Source organism: Pinus tabuliformis, chromosome X, assembly GCF_031772625.1.
Source record: "Pinus tabuliformis cultivar Carrire ecotype Pingquan chromosome X, CPIR1, whole genome shotgun sequence".
NCBI lineage: Eukaryota > Viridiplantae > Streptophyta > Pinopsida > Pinales > Pinaceae > Pinus > Pinus tabuliformis.
This window is the reverse complement of record NC_142308.1, coordinates 354188604-354200012: the sequence shown is the minus strand read 5'-3', so window position 1 is coordinate 354200012 and position 11409 is coordinate 354188604. Positions and strand designations below refer to the sequence as shown.

Here is an 11409-nt window from a genome sequence, read left to right as displayed (position 1 = left end):
GCAGAAACACCCAGAAGACAAATCAGAAGGTGATCCCTCAGGAAGCAGAGGCTCTGACAACGGTAAGCGATACTCTGGCATCTTCTCAGGGATTGGTCACGGAGCAAAGAAAGATAGATCTCCAGGATCATCCGGGGTCAGCAACAAAAGATTACAACTCTTGTCATAGGTACTCCTGGGGACCCTCAAAAATCTCGGAAATGGTAGGTGAGGATCAGGCGAGTTTGTTTCTTTCCCCTCCCTCCTCTGTATGTCTTTTTATTGCTCCATCTATGCCTTGTAGTGATGAGGCTGGTCCTTTAAGACAGCTTTCGAATGAATCAATGGAACTGAGGAAGGGGCAAATCTCCTCTGACAGCATTATTATGACCATCCCCTCCCCCCCACTGCCGTCCTCTTCTCCCTTCAAGCCTGTCTGCTCTGCCCCTCCTTCTGTTCGAAGTCCTGAGCCCCCATACAACCTCAGACCTTTGGCCAATAGAAAAGGAAAAGGGCTTGCTAAGAGTGGATTGGAGCTGGATATGGAGAATTCTGGACTGAGGATCAAAAGAGGAAGGAAAACCGATCTGTCCAAGGCTCAGTTGAAGGCAGTCATAGACATTACAGATGGGAAGCAGCTATCTATTCCAGGGGTGCTTAGAGCAAAGCGGACACCCTCTGCGAGTTTACGATGATCATTTTATCCTACAATTGTAGGGGTCTAGCTAGCCAACCCAAAAAGCTAGCTCTGAAGGAAATGGTAAGGTCCAACAAACCTGACATTATTTTACTCCAAGAAACTTTGGGAAAAGGGGAAGAAGTCACAGGCTGTCTCAACAAGATTCTTCCGGGCTGGAGTTTTCATGTCCTTGATGCCAATGGCCACTCAGGAGGGGTGGCATTGGGTTTCAATTCGAAGGTTCTTAGAGAGATCTCTTGGTGGGGATGGGAAAATGTTCCTGCTGTGGAACTCTTCTCAAGCGAACTATGCATTCCTTTCCTCATTATCAATGTATATGGTCCTGTTGCGGATCGGGGGAAATTTTGGAACCCCTTTTTTACCAAGTCGTTTATGACGCACCCTAATCTTGTAATCGGCGGAGACCTCAACTTTTCTCTGGGGTCGACAGAGTCCTGGGGGGTCAGAGCCCGAGCAGACCCTCTCACGGATTTCTTCATAAATAAGCTGGCCTCCTCTCCCTTGGTGGATGTCACTCCGCTTAAGATGCGTCCGTCGTGGAGAAACCGAAGAATAGGTGATGACTAGGTTGGGAAGAAGCTCGACAGATTCCTAATTTGTGATTCGCTGTCCGAAAAGCTACAGGCTTTCAGACACTGGGTTGGAGAAGGAGGTCTCTCGGATCACTTCCCTGTTTTCCTCGAGGTGAAGGGTGCCTTCCCAAAACCGGGCACTCCGTTCAAATTTAATGCTACCTGGCTTCTGGACGCATCCTATATCAACCTCTTCCACAGCACCTGGATTAATGATAACCTCAACGAAGATGAAAGTCGTGACAAGGCTTTCATGGAAAATCTTACAAGGATGAAGGCCGCCTCCAAGAACTGGGCTCATCAGAAGAAACTAAATGAAGAAAAATCTCTGGAAAATGTCAATGCGGAAATAGCCCTTCTTGAAGATTCAGGAGGTATTGGCTATAGATCTGAAGAGTCTCGGGCCAGACTCAAAGATCTGGAGCTAGAAAGGAAGCGGATTCTTCAGAACAGGGAAGAAAGTTGGCGCCTAAAAAGTAGAGCGATCTGGTTGCAGGCGGGGGACGACAACACCAAGTTTTTCCAAAACTATGCAAAAGGCAGGAAAAATTCCAACACCATTTGGGAAATGAAAAAAGCCAATGGGGATAAGGCTCTCTCTTTTGAAGAGCTAGCTACTTTAGGGAACTCCTATTTTAAGAATCTCTTTAAACAACCAGAGGAAGCAACTATCGCTGAAGTCATTCGAGTTGCTCAGTTCTTTCCTAGGTTCATAGAGGAGGAAGGAAATGATTCCATCATGGCCCCTGTTTCAAAGGAAGAGGTAGAGGACATTCTCAAATCCATGCAAAAGGAAAAAAGCCCTGGTCCGGACGGCTGGACTGTCGAATTCTTCCAACACTTTTTTGAGTTCATTGGTGATGAGCTTGTGGCAGTTGTAGAAGAGTCAAGGTGCACAGGATCAATTTTCCATCCCTTCAACTCCACTTTTCTCGCTCTTATCCCTAAATCTGACCTCCCAGGCTCTTTTGCAGATTTCAGACCCATATCCTTGTGCACCTGTGTTTACAAAATCATAGCTAAAGTCATTGCCTCCAAATTAAAACCCTTCCTCTCCCGAAACATATCCCCTGAGCAATTTGGCTTCCTCGACGGCAAACAAATCCATGAAGCGGTTGGAGTTGCTCAAGAAACACTCCATAGTCTCAAAATCAGGAAAAAAAAAAGGAGTTGTTGTGAAAATCAATTTGTCAAAGGTTTTTGACAGAATCAGCTGGCTGTTTCTCAGGCTACTGCTAACTCACCTGGGATTTAGGTATGACTTTGTGAAATGGATTATGAGTTGTGTTTCTTCCTCTTCCATAGCTGTTTTGATTAATGGAGCGGCTTCCAATTTTTTCAACCCTGAACGCGGATTGCGTCAAGGCTGTCCGCTCTCTCCTCTTTTGTTTTTATTAGCTGCAGAGGGCATCAGCCTTATGATACATGATGCTAAAAGAAAAGGAACCCTCAAAGGCATTGAAGCAGCTGAAAATATCTGGGTTACCCACCTTTTATTCGTGGACAACATAATTCTGTTTAGTAATGGCAGCTTGGAGGATTGTAAGACGCTCAAAAGGATCATGGACCTTGTCCTGAAGGCAACTGGACTCTGTATAAACGAGAAGAAATCCTCTCTAACGTGTTCAGGTTTGTCTGGAGATATGGTGCATAGCGTGAAGATGGTATTAAACTTCGAAGTCAAAGCGCTGGAGGATACTTTTAAATACTTGGGCTTTCTCCTTAAACCGGACAACTACAGAAACAAAGATTGGACCTGGATTCTTGCCAAAATCGAATCCAAGCTGAAACACTGGAGTTTCAGATGGCTTTCCAGGGCGGGAAGGCTTGTGTTAATAAAATATGTGCTTATGGCTGTGCCTGTCTTCTGGGCTAGTCTGACTTGGGTTCCTAAAGGAGTCCTTTCCCAAATCGATAAAGTTTGCAGCAGGTTTCTGTGGGCAGGTTCCAAGTCAGAAAAGGTTACTCCCTGGATCGCCTGGGATAAAGTGGCTCGCCCCAAAGAGTGGGGAGGCTGGGGGATCAAAAACCTTCAATGCTTCTCACAATCTCTAGCAGCGAAGCTTGCTTGGAGGTTAATCTCTTTTGACAATTTGTGGACTACTGTTACTAAGAGAAAATACATCGACCCTCTATCAACGACAGATTGGATCAGACTGCCATCAAAGGCCTGCAAAGACTCATCGGTGGTCTGGAAAGCTGTGGTTACCTCTGTCAACATCATTTAAAAGGGATTGGCTTGGAGCGTGGGAGATGGCACTCAAATAAGGCTGGGCAGAGATCCCTGGATTGGCTGTTCAGAGCGTTTCTCCCTATCTCAGGGGTTGGCTGCGGTGTTAAAAGAGAAAGGTCTCCTCACATTAAATCAGGTGGCCGACCCCCAGACTACTTCCATATGGAACCAAGGGTGGATGCAAGGAATAGATCTTCAACTGGATGAAGAATGGCTGGAGGAATGGGACTCGTACAGGAATGACCTCCTTAACTCTTCTGTCAGACTCTCCGACGCCCCAGATGAACTTCGATGGATTTTTGCTCAGAATGGCATCTACTCTCCAAACATGGGGTACAAATGGATGATGACTCAGAAAGGGTGGGAAAATCCGTCTTGGTGGGCCAAACCTCTATGGAAGTTAAAAGGTCCAGCGAAAACCAGACTTTTTTTCTGGTGTGCTCTTCTCCAAAAAGTCCCTACTTGGGATTTTCTTCAAAGACGGGGTAGGATAGGCCCGAGCTGGTGTCCTCTATGCAATAACAGCGATGAATTAGTTCAACACCTGTTCCTCTTCTGCCCCTTCAACACTAGTCTTTGGGCTGAAACGTTAAGGTTAATCAAAATCCCTTATAGGTGGGAAGGGCAAGGGATTTCGGAAGCCTGGCAAAAGTGGTGGAATGAAGCTGCAAATGACAGAGAGAGATCCATCCCGCTCCTCATCACCTGGGGGACGTGGCTGGCTAGGAACCAGGTCATCTTCAAGGACTCTGTCTTCCCGATCGCAAGATTGGCCGTTGAAGGAGCTGCAATTTTCGATAGTGTCCCTGCTCCGCCTACTTCTCCTTCTACCAGGCTGGTTCGTCAAGAAACAATAAGACCTTCCATCCCGTGGGCTTACTTTGATGGAGTCTCAGATATAAATGGCCGCTGTGGGGCTGGTTTAATAATTCATCTTTCAAAGGATAAGACTGTCAAGGCTTCAGTTGGCCTAGGACAAGGCTCCAATAATTTTGCTGAATTGAAAGCCCTCCACCTTCTCCTCGGTTGGCTTGTCCTGCGGAACATGCACGAGGTTCAGATCTTCGGGGACTCTATGAACACTGTGCGTTGGTTCAATGGGACGCAGCTATGCAACAATTTCACCCTGCTTCCCTTGCTCAGAGAAGTTTCTCGACTAAAAAATCACTTCTCGGAGCTCTCTCTCAGTCACATTTACAGGGAAAGAAATTCTGATGCTGATCGTCTCTCCAAAGAAGGTGTTAATCAAGTGATGGGGTCGTGGATTGTCCTGGAAGAAGAAAATGGGGTTGCTCGTCCTCTTGAGCAGCCCATTTTCGCTTAGTTCTCTTCTCTGTTTTTCTCCTTCCTGTGTTCTGTACATACATGTTTTTTTTCTCTAGTTTTTTCTTTGCTGCTTCATTGTTCTTTATCAGGTCTCTCGGGCTGCTATCCTTGCAAAAGGATGCTCGATTCGACCTGGCCTTTTTCTCTATCTCCTTTTCTCCAGAATCCTGCTCGTGTTTACGCAGGATTTCTTCCTGGACGATGGGTGCTCCTTCCCTGTGCGAAAGCTGTGTTTTTTTTCTGCATGGGAATTACTCTTCATCGGTCTGCCATTCCACGGGCCTCAGAGAGGCGTGTTATTTGACAGGCTATACGCCTCTCTTCTTTCGGCTCTTTTCGGCGCAAGACTTCCCCTCTCTGAATGTAATCTTTTGGGTTCTCTGCGCTGGTTCATCGCCACCCGGGTGCGCTTGACGGTGCTGATTTTTTCAGCAGCGACTCTGTTCTTTCCCCTGCCTCATGGCAAAGAACGAGTCCTCTTACAATGCATTGCATTTTCTATGTAACTACCTATTATTCCTAATAGATGGTTCGCTTTTTTCGGTGGAAAAAAAAAGAGTTCTTACATAGATATAAGTAAGATTTATACCATAATGAATCACTTATCCAAATAAATGTATCAAATGCACTAGGATCTTGTTGCAATTTTTTAATGTGTGTCCACACGTCTTCGTCATTCTTCCATTCATCCCTTGATTCAGTTATCCAATCAGGTTGGATGATAGAAATGGCACATAGTAATGCTTCCAAGTCCTCATCCCTTCTTGAGAGTGCAACTACGGCAACATTTTGTTTCCCTTTTTCATACATGATTTCAAAGTCATAACCCAACATATTTGTGACCCATTTTTGCTACTCTTATAAAGATAACCTTTGTTCCAAAAAGTATTTAAGCCTATCATGATTTGTTTTTACCTTCAAGTGTATTCCGATTAAGTAAGGATGTCATTGCTTCAGGGCATATAGTATTTGCAACATTTCATTCTCATAAATAAAGTTTGTGTAAATACTTTCCCTTGATTGGACGACTTTCAAAAGAAATGGGTCTTCCTTATTGCATTAAAACAACACCAATTCCATTTCCAGAGGAGTCGCATTCCACAATAAAGTTTTTTGTGAATGTTCATGTAGCTAAGACCGAAGCTTGGCACATTTCCTCTTTAAGATGTTCAAAGGCCATAGTTGCTTCTAGAGTCCAAAAAAATGCATCTTTCTTCAATATTGTTGTTAGAGGTGTTGTTATTTTCCCATAATTCATAAAAAACTTACGATAATGCCCTGTCAACCCAAGAAATCCTTGAAGATGCTTTAGGGTTGTGGGAATTTTCCGTTCCTTGATGGCTTTATTTTTGTTAGGGTATACCTTAATGCCCTCATTATATACAATATTACCCAAATATTCCACCTCATGTACCCCAAAGAAACATTTGGAAGGTTTTGCATACAATTGTTTCTCCTCCAATAGTTTAAGCACCCTGCAACATGTTGAACATGATCTTTCCAAAACTTGTTGTATATTAGTATATCATCAAAAAAATACTAACACAAATTTTCTAAGAAAGGGCTTGAAAGTGGAATTCATCAAACCTTGAAATGTGGAAGGTGCATTAGTAAGGCCAAAAGGCATGACCAAAAATTCATAATGACCTTCATGAGTTCTAAATGTTGTTTTTGGAATGTCTTTTGTCTTCATTCTAATTTGAAAATATTCAGAACAAAGATCCATCTTGGTGAAGTAAATTGCTACATGTAATTCATCCAACAATTCATCAATGACAAGAATGGGAAAATTATCTTTAATAGTGAGTTTATTGAGCACTCTATAATTTGGACACATGCACCATGATCCATCCTTCTTATGCACCAATACTACTGGAGAAGACAAAGAACTTTGGCTAGGTTGAATTATACCTACCTCTAGCATTACTGTAACCATACATTCAATTTCACTCTTTTGGGCATATGGATATTTGTAAGGCCTAATGTTTGGAGGAACACTTCCTGGAATCAAGTGAATACCATGATCATGATCATGAATAGATGGGACACCTTTGGGAGTCTCAAATACCTTGGAATGATTGTCCAATAATCTTTCGAGATCTGGAGAAATGGATTATTTTGATGTTTGAACATCTAGTGAGCATAATTATGCAATTATGCCTCACTTTTCTTTCTTGAAAATATTTTTCATGACATTTGAGTTGATTATATTCCCCGGTTTCCCTATGATACCCCTTAATTTAATTTCCTTTCCTTCCCAAAAAAATTCAAGAAAAATCCTTGAAAATTAAAAGCTACTACCCCCAAAGATTGTAACCATTAGACTCCTAATACAACATTAACACCACCCTTTGTAATGCAAATAATTGGACTATTCAATACATATTCCCCCATGGCTAACTTGATATTATGGCACTTCCCTAAGCAATTTATAGTTCCTCCATTTATAACCATCACTTGACACTCTGGTGCTAAATATAGAAAGTAATTCAATTCCTTGGCTATCTTATAATGAATAAAATTATGGGTACTACATGAAACAATCAACGTAATTACATATTTCTTCTTGATATATCCTTCTATCTTGCAAGTTTTAGGAGTGGTAATTCCTGCCAACGCATTACAATATATTGTTGGATTCATTTATTCTTTCTCTAAGGTTGGTTCCTGGTGTATATCCTCTTCTTTTGATGTTTCTTTTTCCTTTTCTTCATCCTCTTCACAATCTATGTAAAATATGTTATTCCCAGCACAATTATGACCTATAGTGTATCTACTATCACAACTGTAACAAAGCCCTTTTTCTCTTTTTTCCTCTAATTTTTGTGGTGTCAACCTTGTAGCTTCTTGGAGACTAGGAGTAGCAACACTCCCATCTTTATAGTTGTGAGTGGTAGACCTCCTTGTTGCCATAATTTTGCTTTCAACTTTTCTTCCCACCCTGAATGCATTTTCCAATTAATTATGTTCCCAACAGTGAACCTCATGTTGGATGTTATCGTTTAAAGTTGCTATGAAGACATCAATCATATGCTTCTCTAGAATACCAGTTATTTTGATATTCAATATTTGGAACTCCTCAATGTGCTCTACCATTGAGCCCTTTTGTTTGAGATTAATCAATTGGGTAAAGAAGGTATTTCTCTTTGTATCCTCATAATATGTGATCAATTCCTCCATAAAAATTGTCCAACTAACAATTTATTTACAAGAAAAAATCCATTAATACCACACAAACTGATTGGGTTCTAAATATAAATATGCAATGCATACCTTTTGTGTGTGTGGCACATCATGTAGATCAAACAATTGCTCCATATTTAGTATCCATATTATCAGATCCTTGCCATCAAACTTCCTCATATCGATCATTGGAATGTGGTTTTTCTTTAGCCCTGAGTCAGAGTCTTTAAAATCATGATTCACATCCATTTTGTTGTCATCGTGAGTTTCATGGACTAATTTGTCACCACTAGGAAGCCTTTCTTGTAGCAACTTTATCAAACCTTCTTTAAAACCTTTCATTTCATATTTTATATCTAATTTTAAGCCTTCCATTTTGTCTTCTAAACCATCAATCTTAGCTTCTACTTAATTTTTGGTTGCTCTTCATGATAGCGAAAATTGTTGCATTTGGTCCCATAATTTTGATATATCATGTTGCATTTCTTCTTCTTCATGCATCATAATGGATCTTTCTAAGGGCTTGATGGGTGTACAATTATTATTTTTTTGGAGGCATTTTGGAATCAAATAATGATATATATGCTTCACTATTCCCTTTGAATCACTTCAAATTGATTTTTCAAACAAAAGTTATGCAAATTTAAAAATACACACCTATTAAGAGCTTGATTTTGAGCTTGTTGAAAAGGCTCAATTAGAAACTATTTTATATTTATGATTTCAGCTCTCGAAGGCCTCAAATTGTGTCCAACTATAGCCCTATGAGTCTTATTTCAAATGCCACAAGTCAAACCGAGATTGGATTCTCAAGATAAAGTTATGTCAAATCTCCCATGATGGCTTGATTATGGACAGGTTGAGTAAAGTGAAGTTGTACGGGATGCCATGTGTCACTGTTTTGACCTTTAGCCCTAAAAATGATACACAAAAAACTATAGTTCATGCAATTTCAGTCACTTTTTACAAAATTCAAATTTGATGCATGAAGAGAAATTTATAATGATTTTGTTCAGAAAATTTGTTTGAGACAAAATTTTGGAGCATACCAAAACCCTAACTTCCTTGAATCATATCTCCCAGAATATAGCGAAACAAGCTTTGAAATTTTTACACGATATTCATAAACATTTCAACTCCACATGATCAAAATTTTAGATTCTAAAGCCTCACAAAAAAAAAGCGAAAATTCCAAGATGACTTGTTTGAAGTAGTGAAACCCTAGGATTCAGAGCTTTGATACCAAATGTTATGTAACTATATCACAAAAAATAAGAAAATATAGATCAATGACTTGAAAATAAACATCTTCAATAGGGAAACCTCCTTTTACATCACATAAATAAACAATTCCTGGATGATACAAATGATAAGACCTCCTTTGTATATATAGGAGTCTAAAGATTCGCCATATAATTAGGGCCTAGATAATAATAATAATTTAAGGGCACAAAAATAATAATAGTGGGCTTCTATGGGGCACAAAAATAACATTATGGAGGCTACATGGGGCAAAACAATAACAATATGGGGGCTACACTAGTATTAAATGGATCTAACATGCCCCTCTCCTTCAAAAAAGTGTTGTCCTCAATGCTTGAGTAGTTCTAGATGTCTCTATATAAAATACTTATCCTCCCATGTGGTTGTTGTGGGGAAAAATGCCTATGCAGGACGATCCTATCCACCTAAGGTGTGACAGTGCCTTAGCAACAAACGAGTACAGCTACACTGGTTTCTTCCTTTATGAAATGTGAAAGATGAGAGATCAATAGACTTATCGGTGTCTTCCGTTTGTCCCTTGATCCAATCTCCCTTCTCTTTGGGTGTTCACAGCTACTTGCCTTCTTGCTTATCCAGCTACAACTTCCTGCAAGATCACAAGAGAACAGCTACTTGCGACAAGAGAACAGCTACTTGCGACAAGAGAACAGCTACTTGAGACAAGAGAAGAACACTACACAAAGACAGATGTTCACATTCATAACTAGTTTAGGATTAGAAATAAACCAAATACACTAATACATTCATACATCAAAATACATCAGCATATAGGAGAAACCAAGATAGCTTTATTGATGAATAACAAGGTTCAGGAAGAGATACAACCCAGAGGGCTCCAATCTAGCATCTCCTTCCCAGCAAATGGAATTCCTATCTTCAGCCCCTTCAAAGCATTAAGCACCCAATGATTCCAGTCTCAAACCAACAGCAATTCTTTGCAATAACAAAATTCCAGCCTCTAGATCTCATGGAGGAGAGATCCATATATAGATGTTTGGAGAGAGGATGAGTCAGCTTGAGATCTGACTAGTGTCCTCTCCCTCTATCAGTTCTTGAGTCCACTTGGAGGTTCTTGCTTCCACTTGGAGATTTGGAACCTCTTACTCATCACCAGTCGAATTCCCTGAGGCAAGTGTCATTTTGGAAGCTTCATGGGTCTTGACACCTTGAGAAATGAGCCTGCCACTTGTCCACTCTCGTTCAGCGCAGGTAGCCTTTGTTCCAGTTGACATTCAACGCAGGTAGCCAGTGTTGGCCTTGACATTCAGCGCAGACAGCTAGTGTAGCCACTGAAATGATCCTGAATTGACTTGTTTTTGAGCAGTTTCAGGTGGAGAACTTTTGTGAATTGTTGTGGTTTGTTAGCCTTGTTCCTCTAGGGGTAGGAACAACATGTTTAGGGACTTCGGATCCCTTAGATTATGGACATTTCATGCTCAATGTTGTAAGGCACAAAAATGTCTATAACAGTTGCCCCCTAAAGTATGAGGTTGTTTATCGGGCGAAATGCTTTATCAGAAGGATCCGAAGTTCATCCAATGCTGGGAGGAGACCTGTAATCAGATACAATACAATACATTATTTTTCATTCTTCTTTCATGATCTAGCTGAGGCGGGCATTCCCATGCTCAGCTTTATAAATACATTTTCATGTACATAGAACAGACAATCGTCTGATGGTAGACTGATAATTTTGATGAAATTATCATCCTTTGACTAGGATGATTATCTGCTGCAATGATGTACATGTCAATGTCTTTATCTTTCCTGAATATATATCGCAGCCCGGATGGATGAAACTAGATCCGGGGTCTTCAAACTCGTTCGATCTTCACTCTAAGTACAAGTCGATCCATGTGAGAATTGTTCTGAAGTCGAACATGGAAAGACATTGCTTGATTACCGGTCAATGATGTAAACCGTTAACAAGCGCGAGAGGAATCACCGATAATGATAATGACCCTCAAGGTACTGCAGTACAATTCACATGGTGTGAATAAAGGACTTGGCGTCGAAAACCACGCAAAATCTTTTGGTCAAAGGTCATTGATGTATACCTGTCGCCGGAAGTGAGAAACTTGCCATTGTGGCATGCAAGCTTCAAAGTACTGAAGGGGTTGTTCCTAGATCAA

At 40.9% G+C, this 11409-nt stretch overlaps 1 protein-coding gene across 1 annotated transcript; it reads left to right on the top strand.

The window, feature by feature from the left end:
* The first annotated feature begins 3662 nt into the window (after positions 1–3662).
* LOC149139952 (uncharacterized) lies at positions 3663–4808 on the top strand. The gene has a single exon (XM_089450856.1). It carries the CDS (start codon positions 3663–3665, stop codon positions 4806–4808), a length of 1146 nt encoding a protein of 381 aa, XP_089306982.1.
* The last annotated feature ends 6601 nt before the right edge of the window (positions 4809–11409 follow it).

What these genes read in the sequence shown, in the direction of transcription:
- LOC149139952 (XM_089450856.1), top strand. Translation starts at nt 3,663, where the DNA reads ATGCAAGGAATAGATCTTCAACTGGATGAAGAATGGCTGGAGGAATGG.